Source organism: Apium graveolens, chromosome 10, assembly GCF_009905375.1.
Source record: "Apium graveolens cultivar Ventura chromosome 10, ASM990537v1, whole genome shotgun sequence".
Lineage (NCBI taxonomy): Eukaryota > Viridiplantae > Streptophyta > Magnoliopsida > Apiales > Apiaceae > Apium > Apium graveolens.
The window spans coordinates 234972423-234996955 of NC_133656.1; the positions used below are offsets into that span (position 1 = coordinate 234972423).

The 24533-nt window shown below is 36.1% G+C and overlaps 1 protein-coding gene across 1 annotated transcript; it reads left to right on the top strand.

The window, feature by feature from the left end:
* Positions 1-9444: 9444 nt before the first annotated feature.
* Positions 9445-11491, top strand: LOC141693476 (RING-H2 finger protein ATL13-like). Its single transcript, XM_074498581.1, has one exon. The coding sequence runs from the start codon at positions 9768-9770 to the stop codon at positions 11274-11276; it is 1509 nt and encodes a 502-aa protein (XP_074354682.1). The 5' UTR covers positions 9445-9767; the 3' UTR covers positions 11277-11491.
* Positions 11492-24533: the final 13042 nt, after the last annotated feature.

The window sequence follows — 24533 nt, forward strand, 5'->3', positions numbered from 1 at the left end:
CTAAGTCCGTGGTTCCCAACAGATCCTTGTATCATGTTATTATTTTTGTTCTACCATTTTGTAAGAAAAAATTTATATCTGCGCATATGTGTTAAATACCATATCCCTTTCTCTATTTGATTACTTTTATATGTCATTTCGCAGTTTCAAGGTTTTAAGATGTTGAGAGCTCTAAACCCATACGATAAATTTGTCCATATGCAAGCGACTGAAGATCAAGGGTATTCATCGATACATTACAAGTGACTTATTTTAGAAATTAGTTTTATTTGTTTGATTTTGCAAATAATGTAATAAAATTTTGTATTAGGATCTAGGTTCATATAGAGCAAGTCATCTTTACTTACTCAATGATGTAAGAATGTTGGATTTATTTTGTTAATGAAAAATTCAATTTTAGTTATTTTAAAAGATTTAGTTTTGGTAATTTTAATGCATTATTAGTGATGTCTAAATAATAATTAATCATTAGTTTGTAAAGCAAAACTGATGCCAAATAGTTGAGTAGATATCAGATATATACAAAAAATCGATGTCTAATATGATATTGTACATCACTTGGGCTAAACAAAACCGATGTTTTAAATATAAATAAACATCAGTTTCAACTGGTGTCCATATTACATTTAGACATCGATATTCATGAAGAGTACTGATGTTTAAGATATATTTACACATCAGTTTTTTTTCTAAAAATGATGTTTTTGTAGATTTATACTATGTGAGCTATATGTTCAAGTACCTCTAATACTATTAATATAGTGATACAGGGCTAAAACTCATTTTGGTTATAAGCAAAAAGGATCAATAAACATCAGAAATTATTAAAAATGTGATGTTTAATATGTTCTTAGACATCGGCCAGAAAATGGTGTCTAAGGTGGTGATTTTTAACATCACCCACACAGACATCGGTCGAAAAAGTGTTCAGACATCGGTCAAAAACCGATGTTTATTAGCCACTTTCTAGTAGTGTAACATTAAGTTAAAATATTTTCTCCTCTATAATCCATACTCCACTTTTGAACTACAAAACAAACCCTCTTCGTGTCTATTATTAGGATACTTAAGTTCACAATCCACATCGTCATTTAAAATTTTAATAAATTATTATAGATAAATATAGTTGTATTATGAAAAACAGATTTAACACTAAATTAATATTTTCTAAATTACAAAAATATGGATCCTAATTTACATTTATACAAGTAAATTTATTTGAGAATAAATTTTAAAAAAAGGACATTTTGTTTTCAAAAACAATATGAGAGGAGAAAAGCAGAGGAGTGAATAAATGAGAGCTGACGTGGATCATATTACAGATATGTAGTGTTTGGCTATATATAGCCAACCAAGAGTGAATTGCTATATTTTTACACAAGAGGAATGGTCGGTTGGAGAAGGAAGATTGAGAGAGGTTGGCTATTTTGCATCTTGTCTGCCAACTGTTAGCCAAGGGTTTGATCCCCTTGGAGATGCTCTAATGTTGGTGTCCATGAATAATTTTGACTTTGTGTTTTACTTGCATTTGTTGAAAAATATTCTTGGAGTTAATAACAAATTATCATGGGCACTGCAGAGTAATGATCAAGATATATTGAATGCGATGAATCTAGTTAATACAACTAGGAGATTATTCAAGAAGATAAAAGTTGGGGGTCATTATTAACTGAAGTTGTTTCATTTTTTCAGAAACATAATGTTGATGTAATTGACATGAGCCAAAAATATGTTGATCCTAGGAAGTGTTTGCGGATGATAAAAGAATTGACAAATGATTATCACTATCATGTTGACAAGTTTATTGATATCTTAAATAAATAAATAAAAGAGACCCTTTTGAAGAAATTGGCACGGGACTTGTTTTGAGTATGTCTTCACTTGATCCGAAAAATTCATTAGAAGCATATGATCAAGAAAAACTTGTAAGATTTTCCATGTTTTATCCAACTGAATTTTGTGAGGTTAATCTTATGGAACTTGAATGGTCTCTGTATACTTATTTGAAGATGTTGAAGATGTAGCCATGATCAGAGATTCGAAGAAATTGGAGGTATTTCAGAACTTGCAAAGAAAATTGTGGAAACCGGAAAGGATTTAGTCCATCCAACAATATATAAACTTTTGAAACTTGCTTTGCTATTGAACTGTAGCAACGGCTGGGGTCGAAAGATCATTCTCTACAATGAATTTAGTTAAAACTCGGTTACGTAATCGAATAGAAGATGAGTGGTTGAATGATCTTTTAAACACTTACATTGAAAGAGATATCTTTATGACCGTAAAAATCGAAGAAAACATGCATCAAACAATTTTAAAATATAAAATCGCGTAAAAGTGTACTTCATCTTTGAAAGTTAATATATATTTTATTTCCCCCTTAAACTAAATCCTAGATTCGCCGCTAGCTGCACTCGTGGGTACACAAATGAGGTGGTACCTTTGTGGTACCATTTCAATTTAGAGACCGTCACTATTACGACCACTTTCTGGAGCATATTGCAAGTGCGGTGACTAAACAATTTTCCCCCAAGGACTCGAGGACGACGGGTGAAAGTGATGATGTATGTTCTCTATAGACTTTGATTTCCGCACTGGAAATAAAGTTATCACATAGCAGGTAAAAATTAGTTAAACATTTCTCTGGTTACCAAAATATGGGACACAATATTTACTTGATTTGAATTTTGGGGTAAGTAAGCTTGTTATCGCTTTCAAATTCAGGCTGTTCGCTGACCTACAACATAATTTGTTTAGGTAAATGTTATCTACAGAACTATTTTTTTATTTATAGGGCAAAATAAGATTGAAAAGACAAAATTGTCTGTGCATTCACCACTAGAACCACCAAGAAAATGAAGCTCTGGATTTGCTCTTGAAATTAGAAAGAAGCTCCGGAAAACATTTCCCTTTGTTTAATTTCCTAAATTGATATTTCTTCTAGCAAAATATTATTTACAGGAATGCCGAGTCTATTCTCAAGAAACGTTGTAAATTTAAGCCAATTTTTGATAACCGTCTATTTTAAAAAGATCAGTGTTAATAGAAACGCGCAACTATATATCTAAACTTGTAAGATAAAATGGGCTGGGATTTATTGATACAAGAACGGACCTGATCTAAAATTCCCAGTTTTTTTTTTTTGATCAAAATGATTTCATTAGAATAGCAAATCATCCGACACAAGTGTCTCCAACATTAAGGATGGAGGAGACGAGTAAACAATAAAGCTATTAGGCTCACAAGGAAATTTAGCTAACTGATGAGCTACCTTGTTCGCGTGCTTTTTAACATGACAAAGAACTAATCTACCATTACTACGAAGTAACTCTCGGCAATATTGCAGCAAATCACCAAGTTCCAGAAGGCAACTCTGATTTTGATTAACTGCATTGACGCTGAGGAGTGAGTCACTTTCGATCGTGACCAAATCTGCAGTCCACTCTCGAGCCCATAACACTGCCTCCAAGATACCAGTTGCTTCAGCTTCAAAAACTGTGACTTCCCCTTCGAACCTCATCGTTTTTCCTGCCATAAACTGACCTTGATGGTCCCTTAGCACCATACCCACCGAGAAAAAACCTTGACCCTCTGTAACAGCTGCATCAACATTAACTTTAAGATGACCCTCCCTAGGCCTTTTCCACCTATGGTTACCATTCCCCGCGACATCTCCAGTATTCTGAGCATGAGCAGATTTTATATTCACAGCCTGCCATTCATCAACTTGCTTCAAGCACCAGGCCTTAACAACTGCAGGAGTCATAACTTTACCTTCGAAAATACGTTTATTCCGAGCATACCAAATCCCCCACAACATAGCAGCCATTTTATCCAAAACCTTCAACTGCCCAGTAGCAAAAAAACTAACTAGCCAGTTTGAAACGTATTCCATATCATACATATCAAAGTCTAAGTCCAGCAGTTGCCAACATTCTCTTGCAAAGCTACATTCAAAAAATAGATGACGTAAATGTTCTACATCCACTATGTACATCGGACAACTGATAGTGACTGGAACTCCTTTTCCACTAAGCCTGTATCTAACTGGAATAGTGTTGCGACATAGCCTCCAAATAAAAACTCTTATTTTATGCGGAACTGGTAGCTGCCACAGTCGTTTCCACCCCACTGATCTCGAAATCTCCTCACCAACACTGTGTGCTTGTGACCATTGATAATACGATGACTTCACAGAGTACTGTCCATTTGTAGTATGGACCCAGGCAATCCTGTCTCTTGTACCATTTTGTGGAATCCTCGTATTAAGAATAGCCCCTGCATCAGTTGTATTAAAGTGAAGATAAATTTTCTCTGCATCCCATTCTTTCCTGTTCGCCTTAAAAAATGTTGACACCTTCGATCGTTTTGCCCAATCACTAGTAGTAGATGCATTAGCACAAAACGCCAGAGACCTCAACCATCTATCAGACCCAATATTGATCGATTCGCCATCCCCCAAAACCCATCTTAGACCCTTCTTCATTTCCTCTTTCGCTTCCCATATGCCAGACCATGCGTAGCTCACTCCCCCAGATCGTTTGGCATCAAGAATATGACAAGATGGGTAGTACCTGGCTTTTAACACTCTCGTTACTAGAGCATTTGGTCTCTTGATCAAACTCCAACATTGTTTACCAAGAAGGGCCAAGTTAAAGCCATAGACGTCTCTGAAACCCAAACCCCCGCTTTCCTTTGACATACACATCCGTTCCCAAGCTAGCCATCGAATACCCTTGCTATTTGCTGAGTTAGACTGCCACCAAAATGCATTCATGATCTTTTGAATTTCCTGTCCAATTGATTTAGGCAACAAGAAACATGACATCGCATAAGCAGGGATCGCTTGCACTACATTCTTGAGGAGAACTAATTTACCAGCTCGGGATAACAATTTAACACTCCAACTTTTAATTCTGTTAATCACCTTATCCTTCAAGTATTTAAAAACCAGTTTTTTTGATCTTCCAATCAGTGAAGGCAATCCGAGGTACTTACTTTCTCCTATATCATTATGCACTCCAAGCACCTCCATAATCTCCTGTTGTTTGTCTCTTCTCACATTAGAACTAAAGAAAATAGCCGATTTTTGATAGTTAACAGCTTGTCCCGACCAATTCTCATATGCATCTAGAACATTTTTAACTATTGAGGCCTCATTAGCAGTAGCTTTAAAGAATAAAAAGCTGTCATCGGCAAATAACAAATGCGTTACTGAGGGAGCAGCCTCACATATTCGACACCCATGAATCTGACCATGATCACCAGCTGTTTTGAGAGCATTAGACAAACCCTCTACGCAAAGCAAAAATAGATATGGTGACAGGGGGTCTCCTTGACGGAGTCCTCGAGTAGGGATAATAGGACCAATAAGCGAGCCTTGAAAAGAGATAGAGTACGACACCGTAGTAACACAGAGCATAACCCACTTAATCCATTTCTCTGAAAATCCCATGCTAACCATTCTATCTCTCAAATAATTCCAATTAACGCGATCATATGCTTTGCTAATATCAAGTTTCAACGCCACCTCTCCTTCAGCCCCACTATTTTTCCGTTTCATGTAGTGCAAGACTTCAAAAGCAACAAGAACATTATCTGAGATATTACGCCCCGGTACAAAAGCTGATTGCTCTTCGGAAATAACATCGGGAAGAATTTTTTGGAGGCGATTGGCCAAAACTTTTGCCAAAATTTTATAAAGGACGTTGCACAATGCTATGGGCCGAAGATCTTTAGGGTCATCCACATTATCCTTCTTCGGGATTAACACCAAAGTAGTATCATTTACCTCAGATGAAAATGCTCCCTCTACCAGCCACTGCTTACAACATTTATACACCTCGGTTCCGAGCATATCCCAGAAGTGCTGAAAGAAAGCCGGGTTAAGACCATCGGGCCCGCTTGCTTTATCAGGATGCATACTTTTTACAGCTTGAGTAAACTCAGTGAAAGAGAGTTCCTCCGTGAGACTCGCGTTCTGGCTACACGTAATTCTCACAGCCGATTCATAGTTGTTGTTGCTAACGCCTCCCCCCTCCTCTGTAAAAACCTTATTGAAATAATCTTTTAGTAATTCACACATGTCTTCGTGATTACTAATAAGAATCCCCTCTGCATTCTTGAGACCAGTTAAATAGTTTAGCTTTTTCCTACTTGAAGCTGCAGCATGAAAATACTTTGAATTCGTATCTCCATCCTTAAGCCAAAATGATTTGGCTCTTTGTTTCCAGTAAGCTTCTTCATGGCTCAGAATCTCCTCAAGTCTATCTTTCTCATCGAAATACATCTGCACACCATCATCGTCCTCTCTATTTTTCAGCCCATCAATAATCTCTTTCTGTTTCGCTACCTTTTCTCTGAATTTGTGAAAGAAACCTCGACCCCATTTTGCCATATACTTCGAGACTTCGATTAATTTAGGCAGCAGATGCATAGAAGGAAGATTGTGCCAGAATTTTGAAACCTCTGCATGAAAAGTACTTTCTTTTAACCACGTGTTTTCGAACCTGAAGCGAAATTGTTTCGCTGGAATTTTAGAGTTCAACAGTTCTAACTTTAAAGGCTCATGGTCAGAAACTATGGCATGAAACACTGTGAGAGTGCATAAGGGAAACTTACTCCACCAATCGCTGCTAGCAAAACACCTGTCCAATCTTTCTTGTACCCAGTTAGAAGTCCCTTTGCTCTTCTCCCACGTAAAGTCGCCACCCTTAAGATCAAGTTCAATCAGAGAGCAGTCCTCAATAGTATTACGAAAGCCATCCAACAGGTTTTGAGGGTGTTTGTGTCTTCCCTTCTTTTCATCATTACTCATTAAGTCGTTAAAGTCCCCCAACACACACCAAGGTAGAGTAGAAGCTGTAGCCAACGTACGGATAAAATTCCACGACTCCTGTCTTCTCTCCCTTTCCGGATAACCATAGAACCCTGTTAAACGCCAATCACTACCAGTTCTCTCTTTCACCACAAGGTCTATGTGATTGCTAGAAGATGCAACCACACTACCTACTATATTATGCTTCCAAAACATCGCCAACCCTCCCCCATGACCTTACTTGTCCACCGAAAAGAAATTAACAAAACCCAATTTCGAAGCCAGAGCTTCTATTTTATTACTACCAGCTAGAGTTTCAGATAAAAATAAGATATCGGGCTTGTGAGATCCAATCATCTCCTTTAACACTCGAACTGTGCGAGATGAGCCCACACCTCGACAGTTCCAACCTATTACATTCATTGGTGATGGCTGGCTTGCTTAGCAAGCTCAGCCGGACTAGATTGTGAAGACACTGAAAAATCCTCGTTGGAAAAATCAGTTTCTTTAGTTCTCTGACTTGTCTGGACGACATGTTGGTTCTGGCCCATATCAATTTCCATAATACCCAGCCCATTGTTTAGGCCCCTCCTTCTTTTACGGTCCTCCAACTGGATCACATCATTTTCCTCTTCATTTAATCCATATAATAAATTTGACGTCGTTGAAAATCCCTTAAAATTAGTTTCCTTCATTTTCGCCAAACCCTTATCCTTGCTAATTGATTCTGTTTCTCCCTCTTGCCTGTAATTTCGCACCTGCCTTATCTTCTTTCCTTGTTTTAAAAAATTTTCCCCCGCAAAAATCTCTCCACCAATCCTGGATTCCCACGTATCATCATTCTCCTCCCTCAACCACCTACTCTGAACCTGTCCTGCTGCCCTGCGCGGTGGTGCCCGGAGCCAGCTCCCCCAGTCTTTACCACCTTCAGCTTCATCATTCCCTACAGTATTCCTGCAAAACCTGTCCGTGTGATTAACCATTCCACATGCAAAGCAAAACTCTCCAAGACGTTCATAGTTACAAATGACTGTGAATTCCTGCCCGTCCTTCTTTATTATCTTCTTTTTTCTCTTAAGAGGTTTCCTGACATCAATTCTTATTCGAACTCTCATACAGTCACGCCAAATCGAAGCACTATTCTTTGCATCATACTCCAAAAATTCGCCAAAAAAATTTCCAAGTTGCTTACCCACCGTTTCCAGCATATAACCCACCGGGAGATTATGAAACTGGACCCAGATACTCAAGAAGCATGGTTTCACATCTACCGGATTCTGCCCTGTTTTAACCTCTTCTAAAGCCAGCATTGCGTTATCAAAAGACCAAGGGCCCCCATTCTGAACCCATTGTTTGTCCTCCTTTCTGTAAAACTGAAACAGGAATAGACCCTGATCAATCTCTTTAATCGTCAACCCCATTGCTGGTCGCCATACATCTGCAATTTTTGATTTCATGGCCCTTACATTTATGCTCTTTTCCGTCAACAGACACCCTACCAGACACAGCTCATACTTGTTAACCTCCTCATCAATGTCTCCTTCAAGAACAAATCCTTCATTCTCCTCCTCCTCAATTCCTAGTGATGCCATACCGTGATTGATTTCTTCCTCCCCCTCCATGGTGAACGAGAAAAGAACTCTCACAATATTCTGGTTATGTTTGAATATGGAGAGAAAACATGAGCTCTCACGTTAAGCGGAGAGAACCTGTGTTTTAGTTAAATAAAGTTTAATATCTAAAATTCCCAGTTAATAAAATAAAAAAAAAATGATTCTCGATCCTGTCCTGTCCGAGCCAAAAAAACGGACATAAAAAGATAGACAAAAAATTAATCATGGAGGAAAAAAGATTAATTTGATATACATTGTACAAAAATAAGTTAAAACAAAGGGGTCCCAAGTCAGACTACTAATTTGTTGCAAAATAGCAGTCTCTCTGTACTAAGAACGTTTTGTATTTGTGTTGGATACGTTTGTCAATGCACACTTTTGATTGTTAATATCTTTAATTTTATAATAGTATTAAATATAAAAACTTAATTATATTAAGGTACTTATAAATATGAATCCAACAAAATCACTCATGACTATATTTGATCTTAAAAATTATACATAAATTAATAGTTAATCGCTTAATATATATAGTGTATGAAGTCAATATAAGAAATGTATAAAGAGACGGAGGGAGTACTTTAGTTTATGTGGACTTTGAGTTGAAACAAGTTAACAGAGGAATGGAGCTCAAGTTCAACAAATTTAACAAAGCTGTTGACTTGCAGAGTTTCTGGTAGACAAGTTTCCACTTTTAACTCCAGAACTACACTTCATTCTATGTCCTACTCTGTTTTATCTCTATGTTCTTTCCTCCATACTTCTACCTATGACTTTTGGTCCATCTGTTTTAGTTATTTTCACCTTCTAGTACTTGTCTGGATCACAAAAGTCCACAGCCTAGCTTGAGAAGAATAGAAGAATCTGATTAGAAGAACTTTTTAAGATCCATTTACCTAAAAATATTAATAATTTAATAATTTAACATAATTCTTTAAGTAGGTAATTAATGTACATGGGAGTTGATGACATCTTTTGCATCAAGTCAACAAACTTACCAGCTCTTCAGTGTTAGATCTCCAATTCTTGAAATTTCTTCATATTTACTGTGGCCTAAAAAAGTTTCTGTACTTACAGAATTCAATAACATCATCTCATTAATGCTCACTCTTATTTCATCAATTTTGTCTCAACCACCTCATTAATCTTTCTACACTTACATGATAACATCCCCTTGTATCTCTCTTTTCTTGTCTTTGAGCCAGTTTTGTTTTTCAACAAACTGAAATCTAGTACATTTCTTTTGCATTTAGCTCAAAGATTTAGTCATTTTGTCAAAAGGACTTGTTGTTTTGACATGAATCAAGTGTAAAGTTTGAATCTTTTTTTATTCTACCATGCAACCACCAACATATATCTTTTCTCCTCCATCACCACTGCCTTCATTATCAAATCTTGAAAATAGAGATAATGGTTTCAGTTTGGACAACAAGGTTAGTCCAAGTATTTTGTTAATTATCATTATTTTAGCTATTATATTTTTTGTTTCTGGTTTGCTTCATCTTCTTGTAAGATTTATCTTTAGGCCACAAAATAGAGACTTTGATGATTTAGATGATACTACTGTTCTTCAAGGTCAACTTCAGCAACTGTTTCATTTACATGATTCTGGAGTTGATCAATCTTTTATAGATACTTTGCCAATCTTTAATTATAAAGCTATAGTTGGTGTTAAAAATCCATTTGATTGTGCTGTTTGCTTGTGTGAATTTGAGGGTGATGATAATCTTAGGTTGTTGCCTAAATGTAGTCATGCTTTTCATATGGAGTGTATAGATACATGGTTACTTTCACACTCTACTTGTCCACTTTGTAGAGATTGTTTGTTATCCGATTTTTCGACAAACAAGAATTTTTCCCCTGTAGTCCTTGTTCTTGATTCTGGTAGTGAAAGTTCAAGAGAAATTGTTAATGATAGGGAGGGTGTTTTGGGGGCCTCTAGCAATTCATTTGTAAGAGCAAATTCTCAAGAATTGGGATCATTTCATGTCGAAAAATCTTGCGAAATTCAAGTGAAAGAGGAGGAAAATCAAGAAAAGAAAGTAGAGATAGAGGAGAAAGTGTTTAGAGTTAAGCTTGGGAAGTTCAAAAATATAGATGAAGGTGAAAACAGTAGTGGTGAAAGTAATGCTGGTCCTAGAAGGTGTTTCTCAATGGGGTCATTTGAATATGTAATGGATGAAAATACATCATTACAGGTACCTATAAGAACCCCATTGAAAAAGCCATCATATAAAAAGTCTAGTTTGCCATTGGTTCCTGGTCATAGAACTGCAATGTCTGAGTGTGATTGTGATTCAAGAAGAGATTTTACTAGTCTTGCAACATTCAAAAGTGTTGACAATCATATTGGTACAAGTACTAGTGCTAGTATCAGTAATGTTGATGACAGAATTAGGAAGAACAAGGATGAAAGTTTTTCGATATCAAAAATTTGGCTCCGGGGTAAGAAGGAGAAGCCTAATTTGAACAATGGAGAGTCATCAAGAAGAACTTCGTCACTCCGGTTTTTAATGCACAAGAATGTGGCTTCTGGTGATGAACCGAAACCTAATTTGAACAATGGGGAGTCATCAAGAAGAACTTCATCACTCCGGTTTTTAATGCAAAAGAATGTGGCTTCTGGGGACGAAATGAAGCTCAAGAATGTGATGACTGGAAGTAGGAGGTCTAGTTGTGATATGTTGGAAAGTGGAGGAAGTGAACTAGGCTGTAATGAGGAAAATCAGAGCAGCAATAGTTTGGATTCTCAGACAAACACACAATCATTTACCAAGAGAACCTTAATTTGGCTTATGGGAGGACAAAACAAGGTTGTGCACTCATCTTTTTCCACAAATGTCTAGTCTCCAATCTTGTCTGTTTCTTTTACATAAGGTTCCTGGTAAAAAGTTGTTACATGGATAGTACAATGTGGTAAATGAAGATGTAAGCATTTTTTGATTGTGAAAGAATTTGAAATATCCAGCTTTGACTAATGATATGTTATTGTACGTACAAGTGCAGTTCAATTTGTTTGCAAGTTTGTCTTTCTTTGGAGTCATTCTAGTTGCAGACTGTTTTCTACTTTAAAAATATTAAGTTCCTGGTTAAACATTTTATAAGCTGTGTTGTTATCAAAATCGATCGATTTTTCAAAAATTGTCGATAAATTATTTAAAAATTGATCGAAAATATTTGTACGATTTGATTGATTTCCGATAAATCGTAAATTGATATCAACCGAATAATATGGATTTCCTAAATCCGTAAATATGGCTCCCTCTAAATGTGATGATATTAAAGAAATGAAGAAGCTTGGGTGTATTATTAATGGCTGCATGACACTGTATTTATTATGGGCCAGGATAACAGTTAGAGGGAGTGTTGCTTTGCTGTACTATTATGTAAGTGACCTAGGTGGTCTTTTACACCACATCATGGATCTGGTCTGCATCCAGATCCACTCAACTGTTTCAATTCAATACAGTTTGCGTTACACAGCAACAAGTCAACAACCATATGTCATATAGCATTTCTAAGAATATTTTAACCAATTTTTCATGAATAATATAAAAGAATTGATTATAACTTAACGCTTAAAATATGACACATTGTACACATAAATTCTAAACAAAATTGTTGTATATTTTAACCCTTCAAATATGAGATTTGTTCACTTTAACCCTTTTGTCAAAATTTCTTCCAATATTGCCCTCAATATCAAGGGTTATTATGTCCGCAATCAGATACTTTAAGGGCAACATTGTTCGTCAATCATTTTCTTATCATTTTTATTTATTAAATAATATAAAATGTATATAAATGTATAAAATTTACTAATTAACTATGTATTATTATATTTAGTTTACTTTCGGTGAATATTATTAGAATTATAAATTTTACTTATAGAAAAAACTTGCAAAATCATAATATATTCCCTCCGTCCCTCCCAATTGTTATCGTTTCTGAGAGAGTGTCCGGCACGCACTTTAAGATGAATTAAAATAATAGTTCAATAACTTTTTTCAGAAAAATTCTTTTTCTGAATAAAAGTTTAAACATTCTATTTTTATTCAGAAAAAGAAAATTTTAAAAAAAAGTTATAATATTATACTTTTTATTCACCTTAACATGCGTGTCGGACACTTTTTTAGAAACGATAACAATTAGGAGGGACTGAGGGAGTACTATTAATATCTTAGAATATATGCAATTATAATTAATATAAATTAAAACTTATTTGATTGTATAAACTAATTAATATGATAAATAATATTATTAAAAAATTAGATATTTAGTAATTTTAAATAATTTTTTGCAAGAATCAAAAAAATATATATATAAAATGATTAAAGGGTTAAAATGTACAAAATTCATAATTTATGCGCTGAAGTATACAACCTTTAAGGTAATATTGGAAAAAAATTAACAAAAGGGTTGAAATGTACACAACATATAGTTAAGGGTCAAAATATATAATTTTTTTGTTTAAGGGTTCATGTGTACATCAGGTTATACTTTAAGGACTAAATTATAATTAAGCCAATATAAAACAATTGGCTTTTAGCAGGATAACGTAAATTTATCACTGATAACGAAGTCACCACGAGTGTATTAAAATTACATTTTCACTCTTTTTCATTATATTTTTAATTAAGAGTGAATAAACGGACTCTTGGATATTCTCTTATGGTGTGCCACTTGTTCCTAGTTTTTTGTATTTTTTCAACTGCAGGATATCCTTGTTATGCAAGTTGTATTATATTTTTTATTTAGGTTTAAAAGTTAAATATTTATTTATGCATAAATACTTTTTTTGTCATTTACTCCATATTAAATATATTACACTCTAATTTTTAAGTTATGCACTACAACTTTATTTTTGAATATATTTTTAGATAATATGTGTTCTGCATGTTAAATTATATTTTATTTATTTAGATTTTAAAGTACCACATTTTATTTATAAAAAATCTACAATATGTATGCACTCTATTTTTTCTAATATATTTTTCACTTAATATTTGATTCTACAAGTTGCAGTATATTTTTTATTTAGATTTAAAAGTACTACATTTTATAATTTTAAGTACTACACTCTATTTATAAAATTCTATTATATGTTTTACCTTTCATTTTTTTAATATATTTTTTCATATAGATTTTATTCTGCAAGTTGCATTATATTTTTTATTTAGGTTTAAAAGTATTACACTTTATAATTTTAAGTACTACACTCTATTTATAAAATTCTATAATATGTTTTGCCTTTCATTTTTTTAATATACTTTTTTCACATAATATTTTACTCTGCGAGTTACATTATATTTTTTATTTTGGTTTAAAAGTATTATATTTTATAATTTTAAGTACTACATTCTATTTATAAAGTTCTACAATATGTTCTGCACTTTTTTTAATATATTTTTTCACATAAAATTTTACCTTAGAATAATTAATAAATAATTATACCTTAGAATTAATTAATAATGGACTTATAAATGATAAAGTGATTAATATTTATAAGTTATATTAGTATTTGGATAATTTTACTTACAAGTCAGAATTTTTTTACCTAAATAAACTAAAATAAATAATTTATAAATATATTTATCTTAGAGGGGTATATTCAATCAAGATTTTAAAGGATTTTTTTGGAGAGTTATATCGACTTATCTAACGGTTATCGGTATCGAGTGCCGACAGCAGATGAGAGGGCTTGAATGATGCCCGAGTTCGGGATGCATGGGATTGCGATGATTATGTTTCAGTTTGGTCTTCCTTTGCCGATGCATCATTTCTTCCTGACGATGTATGAGGCTATCGATTGTGGCCTAGGGCAGCTGACACCGAATTCCATTGCTAGTTAAGTGGTTTTGTGGCATTGTGCTGTGATAAGGGTCGATCGCCGACTCTGAAATTGTTTTTCTCTATTTACGGTGTGCGGTACTATGGCGGTCAAGTATATTTCGACTCTCGACATCGAAAAATGAAGATTGTTAGCGTTAGATCATCGAACTCCGGTTACCACTCCCAATGGCTGTTCGTTGGGGGTCCTGATTTGGAATTTGTAAAGCCTTGCGGGAAAGTTAGTCAGGGCGCGATTGATTATTTAAATAACATGGAGAAGCACGATACTGCTTATCTCGATGAGTTTCATGGGTCGAGGACGTGGTATACGCATTTAGATTTGAAGGACTCTGGTTTTTTAGAGATGCACGATTGTAATGGGGATGTTTTATTTGTTATTGCCCTTATTTTGTTTATGTACTTAGTTTTTGTACTTGTCATCGTTGACTCTTGTCTATTTATTTTTCGTATGTGCCTATATATAGGGTGACTGACTTGTTGTTTTGTGTTTTTTTTCTTTGCGTTGTAGTGGGAGGCGCTTCCCTTAAAAAGGTTTTAGACGGCGGGATTCGAGGAGGAATGGATAAGGCAATGATGTTGTTGTTGCAACGTGCCACGAGGAAGCCTTCTGATACGGCCAGGCTTGGACCGTCGGGGGTCCCTCATTCGGTTTCAATTGAGTTGCTCGATGATCAGGGGAACAAGGTGATTGAAGACAATGAGAGGGTTGTGTCAGACCTCGTCCGTATAGAATGTAACCCTCGAAAGCGGCTTCGGAGGGAAGATGATGAGGTAGTTGTTGGTGGACGGGAGGCTGATGTCGAGGGAGTGAACAAGACTGTGACCATTGCTGGGACAAGACTTTTTTTTTTAAGTTTCTTTCCGATTTTATGCACATATTGGAGGATTACAAGGCTGATGTTGATGGTGAGGCTTGTTCTAAGCTCGAAGCTGAGGTTGCTGCCCTGAAGGGGGAAAAGAAGAAAATCGCGGTGGGTTTTGCAGAACTCAAGCATAGGGTGGCTGATTTGGCTAAGGCAAATTCTGTATTGTCAAAGAAGATTGCTGAGATGGAAGTTGCTAAGCAGGCATCGAGTGGGAGGGTGCGGGAACTCGATGGTCGACTTCTCGAGGTTGAAAGGGAGCTTGATGAGGAGAAAAGCAAGCGCCAAGGCTTGGATCGACAGGTCGAAGGAATGGATAGCTCTTACAAGTTGATAGTGAAGGAAAATGAAGACTTGAAAAAAGAAGTAGAGAAAGCTGTTGAAGATATCGCTGATGCTTTGGGCGATGGTTACGGATGATGTCTCCGAAGGATGGAAGAGGCTGGTTTTGCCGTCGAGGGTCATGCCTTCGATGATTATCTTCGGGATCTAGCGTCGAAGGGTGATAATGCATGAAGGCGGGGTATGCCCTGTGGATCTTTGTAACTGGATTTGAATGTTTTTATGTGTTTAAGAATTTTATTGATAACACCGGATGATGGATTTGTAGCAAGTTTCGGATACGCGATCCATGGTTTAAGTTTATTTCCATATTGTAAGTAGTAGCATATTGGCTGGTTTTATCATCTACTTGTCTCGAGTTTGAAATATTAAGCCGTTTATCAAGTTTGTGGTTGAGTGTTTACATTATGAGAGAGATTTTATAGCCCAGCTCGTCGACGTGATGAGGCTGTATAAATATTTTCCTAGAGATGAATGATTTCGAGTCTCCGATTGTTTGTTTGGGTATTTTCAGATTAATCTGAGAGCCAAAACTTATTTTTAATCTCCTTTTTTTTTTGAAATGTTTATGTCGATGAAAGTTTTCGAAGGTTATCCTTTTATTTTTGCTGATTATGTAAGGAATGAAGAAAGCGAAAGTCTATGTTCTTTACTTGGACCAAATTAAAGAAATTTGTTCATCATAACTTAATCACCCCTCGGTGGGGGTCTCATAACGACCCTCATTGCATCGAGGGTTTGTCTTTGGTATGGCATTTGCTGCCTCAAGATAACAGGTTACAACTGAGATCAAATTACTAATAGAACTTTTTGAGATGAATCCCATTCCAGGCATTTTTTATGGGTTTCCCGTCGAGGTGTGTAAGCTCATAGGTCCCCGCACTTACAAGTCTCGAGATCCGATAAGGGCCTTCCCATGCTGGTTTGAATTTTCCTGAGACAGTGGGTTGCGATGCCGCAGAATCCCTTAAGACGAGGTCGTTGACCTTGAAGTCTTTGGGTTTGACCTTTTTGTTGAAGTACCTTGCAGTTTTTTCTTGCTGGGCGATCATCCGCATTCGGGCTTGTGCAGGATTCTTTTCAGAGGAAGATTGGTCAGAACATGGATTTCTCTCGCTTGAAAATAATGACGTAGCTTACGACTCGCGACAACGAGAGCGTATACGAGTTTCTCGACTTGAGGGTATCTTGTTTTCGCGTCTCGGAGTGAGTGGCTGATATAATATACAGGGACATCTTTTACCTCATCGACACGGACCAACACTGCCGCGACTATTTCATCGGAAGCTGAGAGATATACTCTGTTAGGTCACACACACACACTGTAGAGGGGGTGAATACAGTGTATAGTACACTCAAATCGAACTTTAAGAACTTAAGTAACAGAAAACAAACTTTATTGAAACAATAAACTCTGTTACAGTATGGAGCTGTTACCTCTCAGTGATGAACAAATATCACGAGAGCTGCTAGGGTTACAATGAATAATCTTCTCTAATAATGATAACACTTTTAGTGTAAACCCTATGTCTGTGTTTATATACTACACAGTTACAAGATAATCGCTAATTGATATGGAATATAATTCTGCTTCCTAAAATATATCAATCAGATATCTTTTCTTCCAAGTATTCCATTCTTTACAGAATTCCTTCTTCATGCATATCTCTTCTTATGTTTATCTTGATCTTCTTTCCTTTAATCAGCTACTATCCTTATCTGATTGTCCTTCAGCACTTAAGTTCTGATATTTATCTTCTGATGATTATCTCCTAATAACATAAGTACTGATATCCTTAAGTCCTGACTTCCAGTATAAGTACTGATCAACAGTTAAGTACTGATTTATCATGTTCAAGTAAGATCTGAAAGCTAAACATAAAACATATTAGCCATGACATTATCAAATATATCTAACAATCTCCCCCAACTTGTAAATTAACATAATATACAAGTTTAACAGATATTTGATGATGTCAAAAACATTAAGTACAAATGCATGAGAATTAGACTAGATACCTACAACTTACAGTCCTTAAAGCTTTTACCAATTTCAACTTCTGATAACAACTTCAGTCTGTATAAATATCAGAATTTAAGCAGTTGTAGATCTTCGACTTGGCTTCATCATTTTCTGATCTCCCTGATGTCAGGAGTTGTTCTGAGATAGTTCTTCAACAAACATTTCTCAGCATATCTTAGTTCATCAATCATTCTCCTTTTGACATCTTTAAGCTCTGCAGTATCTTCACCAGTTTGAAAGATTGCAGCTCTGAGATCATTGATCTTTGTTTTTCTCAACTCCTGATCTAGTCTTATGACATAAGCTTTGTCAGACTCCAGATTGAATTCAAGTCCCTTAATACCAAGATATGTTCTGATCTGTGCAGTATTAGGCTTCATATAAACAATATCACCATTGTGATCTCTGTACTTTGGAACATATATGTTGTCAGACTTAACAGAATAAAGCCTTTTCTGTCTCTGAATCTGTTCTTTTAAGTAGTTTGCAGCAGTCTCTGTTATTCTGTCATCCACTTGAAGTAAGAAAAGTACATGCTCCAATTCTTCAAAATACTTCAATGGAATGGCATTTTGTCTTATATGATAAACCCTAGCATCTGTCATGAAATACAACATGATGTATTCTTTCAAGTAGGTATGGTAAACCATCTGTACAGATTCCAGTTGATTCAATCTCTCAGGAGTTGCTCCAATACCTGGTTCACTCAAGGAAGTTGGATCATTGGTAGTGTTATGTACTCTTCTTTCATCAGCACTTCCCAATCTAGTTTTATCTTTAGCTTCCTTTCCAGTAACTACTCTTGCTTCAAAACCACTTGCAGTAGTCTTCAAAGATAGAGTCTGTTTTGCTTTAGTGAAACCTGGTAGGAGTGTCTTTGATCTATTTTCTGATATCAAGTTAACTTGAGCTCTGTCAGAGGTTACTTGCTTCTTCTGAATATCAGAACTTACAATTTCTTGACTCTGAACAACTTGAGCCATGTCAGAGGTTATTTTAAGAACTTTTCTTGAAGTCAGAGCAAGATCATCCTTTTCATCAGTAATTTCTTCTTCCTCAGGAGGTACATAAACCTTGATAGGTTCACCAACCTTTTCTTTACCCTTGGATCTTGGATCTATCTGTGGTTGTGATCTAGCCAACGTTGCTTCAGTATGTATCCTTTCTTTGATCACAATGCCTTTGAGTTTTGGAAGTGAATTTTTACCAGAAGCTTCAGATTTAGATGTGACTTTCTCTGATTTAAGTCTAGCTTCTTCTTCCTTTAAACTTTCCAAGTCCATTCCTGGATTTTCTTGAAGAAATAATTGTCTTGACATTTCCTCATCAAGATCTAGAAGTTCATCAGAACTTATCCTTTTACCAGTAGCAGAACTTATTCTTTTCCCAGTATCAGAACTTGTCCTGTGACTAGCTTGTCTTGATGTAAACCTTCTACCTTGACTATGACCGCTACCCATTCCAGAGTATCCTTGATCATCATTTCCATCATCCTTTCTTTGCAGTGTCTTGTTAGTGTTGCATTTGGACTTAATTACCTTCTCCCCCTTTTTGGCATCAGCAGGTAGTAAAAGAGAGATAAGTAATTCCACTGAGGATTGGATTTCAGTAAGTTGCGATTGCTGAGAAGCTTTATTTGTCAGAATTTCATCAATCTGAGCTTGTTGTTTCTCTTGAGTTTTCTCAATATAAGCAATCCTGTTAATGGTAGGTTGAAAGAACTTTTTCTTATCAATTTTCCAAACTTGTTCTTGTTTGATAAAGTTCTCCTGAATCTTGTGTAGCTCTGCATGAGTAGTTGAATGAAGACCTTGTAGATGTTTAGTACTCAATGCAGTGACTCTAAGCTGAATTTTTAAATCATCAGAATTTAACATTTCATCAGCTTTAGTCAAGTGCTCAGCAAGATGTAGTGCAGTTGGAACACATGAAACTGAGTTCCATTCCTTAGTCCACTCCTGACCTGCAGGAGTTTCACTCCAAGGTACTGGTGTATCCCCGGTAACAAACTTCTTTACCAGTTCAGACTTAGGAAGAGTCTGTTGAGGAGTATGTCCGGAAGGACCTGCTTCATCAGCATCTACAGTTGGAGCAGCTTCACCAGTATCTCCAGCATTTGCAGCATCATAACTTAAAGAATCAGCATCTTCTGATAAGACAACAGTGTGAGTAGCAATGGAGGCTTCAGCATCCTCTAATTGCTGATCTGATACTAAGTTCTGATCAACAGCCATATCCTGATGCTCACCTAAAGTCTGATCATCTCCATCTTGATACAGAGAAGGTGTTGTTGATAACTCTGGAGTTTGAACAACATCAGTAACAGGTGTTGTGGAAGGATTATTTGCTGTTGGAGCTTCTAAGAGAAATACTTCAGACACAACCAAGTGTTGAACATCAATATCAGCACTTGTGCCTGGATCAACAAGAGACACAGATGGTGAGTTAGCCTTGTCAGATACAGCTTCCTGAGATGGAGTTGATGGAGAAGAAGTGACTGGAGCAAATTCCTTGTCTTGTGAGATCAGAGATTCCTGATCCCCTTCCTTAGCTGCTTCCTCTTCATCATCTGAAACTGGCCTTTGTGCCCTCTGTTTCTTGTACTTCCTTGTTGATTTGGATTCCTTGGGAGTTTCAGGAACTGTCATTCGTCTAAGCCTCTTGAGAAGCCTAGAACCCCCAATTTCAGAATCCTTCTGAGAAATCTCTTTCTCAGCTTCAGATACAACAGGTTCTCTAGCAGGAACCGGTTCCTCATAATCAGATTCATCGCTCAATGCAATCCTCCTTCTCTTTTGAGATGTTTGAGGAACATTCTTTGTCCTCGTTGGCTTGGAAGATGAAGATTTCACAGTAGGTGCTGAAGATGAAGGTCGAGCAGTCTGTGAAGTGGAGAGATAGGATTTGAGATATGTTCTGAGGGTAGGTTGAGTAGAATGAGAGGTAGGTACTGAGGTTGATGGATTTTGGGTGTTTGGAGTTGGTTGGACATCAGAGTAAACAGATCTATAAGTATCAGGATCAGCATTTACCAGGATCTGTTTTACAGACTTAGGAATCTGTAATGGTCTAACCACTTTTTTTTTTAGTATCAGCATTTACCAGGTCATTAAAGTATCATTTTGCAACCTTAAAAGGTGGGGTTTGAGTGCTGACTAAATGAGGTTCATCAGTACAATCAGTGTAAATAAGTTGACAGAATCTAGCAAAATAAACAACATCTCGATCCTCTGTCATCCTATCCCCAATAAAACCAATTAAAGCAGTTGCAAAATCAAAATGAGTTTGATTGATAATTGCATACCCGATGTGCTGACTCATAATTGGAATAGCATCAAAATTTGAACATTTGTTCCCAAAAGCTTTGGTGATGCAATCAAAGAAGAAACTCCATTCTCTTCTGATATTAGCCCGTTTCAACTGTCCAAGTTTCGTCAGACTCTTTTCATATCCCAATTCAGCCATTAACTCCCGAAGGGCTGAGTCCTCTGGAATTGAGAAAGTACAATCTTCTGGAAGATGTAAACCCCTGCGTACTGTACCAGGAGTGACTACAAAGGATGAATCACCCACTTGGAAGATAATACTGGGAGTTCCACGTTGACCACCATCATCAAAAAGTCCAGTCCTCTAAAACCTCAGAACTTGTTGGCTTGAAAAGAATTCAGGCTGTGTTAATGCATACCCAACCTCACTATGTGCAAGAAGATCTTGCACAAAGTGCAATTCAGATGGAGCTTCAGTGTGATCAAGAACTGCAGCATAGTTGTTGGGGACAAACTTAGCTCCATCAATGATTAAATCCTTTGGTGCCATGTGAAAAAAATGAGATTCAAGTATGCCTGTTAGGTGTTTGAGATAATGTCTGTATGAAAAACCAACGTGAGAAATAAAGAGAAAGAGAGTAAAAGTAAGGAGAGAGATAAAATATGAAGAAAATAAAAGATTAAAGAAATCTTCTCTCTGTTGTACTTATACTCTGAACAAAAATATTACCGTGGACACCTGTCAGACATGCAGTAATAACGGACAGTTACTGGGCTCGAGAAAACAGGAATCATTACTTACCCATTTGCCTAGTTTCAAGGAAAAACCGTTCCATTTATCAAGAGAAACAGTTTTAATTCAAAATTTAAACCGTTAGCACTGATTGAATTATTTTTCACTGCATCATTAATATTCTGAAAATACATCACATGAAAATGACCAAGATAAATTAGATAAGTAAGTACTGAAAATAAATCAGAACTTAATATAAAACAAAATTTATATGGTCATCAGAATATCAATCAGGATTTATCAACACAAGATAAAATAACTCAGAGACAAAATCTTGAAGTAAAAACAACTTTCATTAATATATCAAGACAATACATTTATGAAATGGAAATTACATCAATACTTATACAAGATTTTCCCTAAGCTTCTAAACCTAACATCAACAGCCTTAGTCCTAGCTAAGAAGCCTGACAAAGCTGATGATGAAGAAAAACAGGAAGAAGACGAGATTAAGTCATCTTCTTCTTCCTACTCTCGACAAACAGAATGGCGAGTCGATGATTCGCTCTTGCTGGCGGAGAGCTTCCAGCCTTTCCTCCTCCAATCGCTCCAGATGGCGATGGTAGTCCATATAGAAGAACAGAAGGTGTGTCAGTACCTCATGTGGGACAAAGTCCCAGATCTCCTCAGGAATGGCTGTGACATGCCATTCCTGCTGCCACTCGGCACAGCTTAGCTCCATATTGAAGTTTTGGTAGTTCAAAAACATGTTGTATCTGACCATTGTGTTTTTGAAAGAAGAAGTATGAAGATAAGTGTGTGAGAAGAATTTGATGGAAAGACTGATGTGAAGTGGCTGCTTATATAGGCATGAGAATGTCAGGAGACGCAAAGAAATTGAATGCTGACAGGTAGAATTAATTCTACCTCGTCTCCCTAGACTTTGAAAAAGAATAACATTCATTGGAAAGAGGAATCATGGTTTAAAATGCACAAGAAACAAGAAACAGTGGACTGTTCAAGTACGAATACCATTAATCCTAATCATAGTGACTATTAATCTTCCACTTCAACATATTCTAGTTCGAACTGAGACCGTTGTCAAATTTTATTCACAGATAAGCCAAGTAAAGGATTAGACTGAGAAATCAGAACTTAGACCTATACCAGAACTTAACAGTCATCAGAACATAATTTCTTAACTCGAAAAAGGAATGCCCATCTTAGTAAATCCTCATACAAGTTCTGAGTTATAGACTTTAGAACTTAATCATCAGAACGTGTAACTAGAACTTGTCCTCAGAATTTGTGCAATAATGACACAATGACTGTTTATCTAAAATAACATAGACCACCACAGAAATTTTCATCATTCAGATAGAGTGATTAGTGTGTGCATTAAGCTAAATAACAGACAAAGAGTAAAGTCTGATTCACTTCAGTACATCTTAGGAATAAGGCATAACTAAAATTTTGCTAAAGAGCTGTCATTGTCCTGAAACCTACTGATGAATGAGTTCATGCTTGAGTCCACCTCAACTGTTTTGTGCTAATTTTATGCATCTTTTGAAATTCTATTTTACAGTGGCTTCTCAGTGTAAGTGAGTCACGACTGTTTATCAGAATTTATGCTATTATCAGAGTATTTCTCCAGTAATCATAGAGTGTGAAAAGTCACCAAGAAAATATTTTGCTTTTCTAATGCATATCTACTTAATACTAGCAATGCACTTGGGTCGTCCCTTCCACATTTTTACTCTAGACCTCAAAGGAGTACCTGATTTTATTATTTGATCTTTTTGCTTTTTCTTTTGATAAGTGAGGTTTATCAGCACTTAGTACATTCAGCAGTTTTACTAGTATCAGAACTTAACAGATGAGTAGCATTATTCTAATTTGTGACTTAGTAATAAGATATACAAAGTAAACTTAACTAAGCTCAATTATCAGAATTTTCTAGTGTCATAGGGTTTCCACTGAAATAATTACTTCTTACATGGAATCATTTGTTTATTGAAGACTACTAGGTCAGTATCTAGCACAGTTATCCTCATAGGATTGAATAGGCACTTGAACAGACATATCACTTATCAGAGTTTAGAAACATATATCAGACAACAGTCAGTACTTAAAGACATTTATCAATTAAGCACATAATACACAATGAGATTAATTCTGTAAATACTGAGCATAAAGTCTGATAACACAGAACAAGACTAAGCAGATTTAGAGAAAGAACCTGAAACCATTCCAAGTTCATTTACCAATCTTGTAAAAGTAGCTTCACACAGTGGTTTTGTGAAGATATATGCTAGTTGTTGATCTGTGGGAACAAAATGCAATTCCACTGTACCTTCATCCACATGTTCCCTGATGAAGTGGTACCTGATGCTGATGTGCTTTGTCATAGAGTGTTGAACTGGATTACCTGTCATAGCAATAGCACTTTGATTATCACAGTGAATAGGGATTTTGAAATATGTTAACCCATAATCCAGTAACTGATTCTTCATCCAAAGAGTCTGTGCACAACAGCTTCCTGCAGCAATATACTCTGCTTCTGCAGTTGATGTGGAAATTGACTTTTGTTTCTTGCTGTACCAAGAAACCAATCTGCCTCCAAGAAATTGGCAGCTTCCACTTGTTCTTTTCCTGTCAATTTTGCAACCTGCAAAATCTGCATCTGAGTAACCTATTAGTTTAAAATCTGATTCTCTAGGATACTATAATCCCAGAGCAGCTGTTCCTTTAAGATACTTAAAGATTCTTTTTACAGCTGTTAAGTGAGGTTCTCTTGGATCTGCTTGAAATCTTGCACAAAGACAGGTAGCATACATGATATCAGGTCTACTAGCAGTTAGATAGAGTAGAGAGCCAATCATACCTCTGTAGTCAGTAATATCTACTGATTTACCCGTATCCTTATCCAGTTTTGTCGCAGTGGCCATTGGAGTGGATGCACTGGAACAATCTTGCATGACTTGAAGGCCCAGAAAATAGCTAAGTTCCCCCATCATACTCAT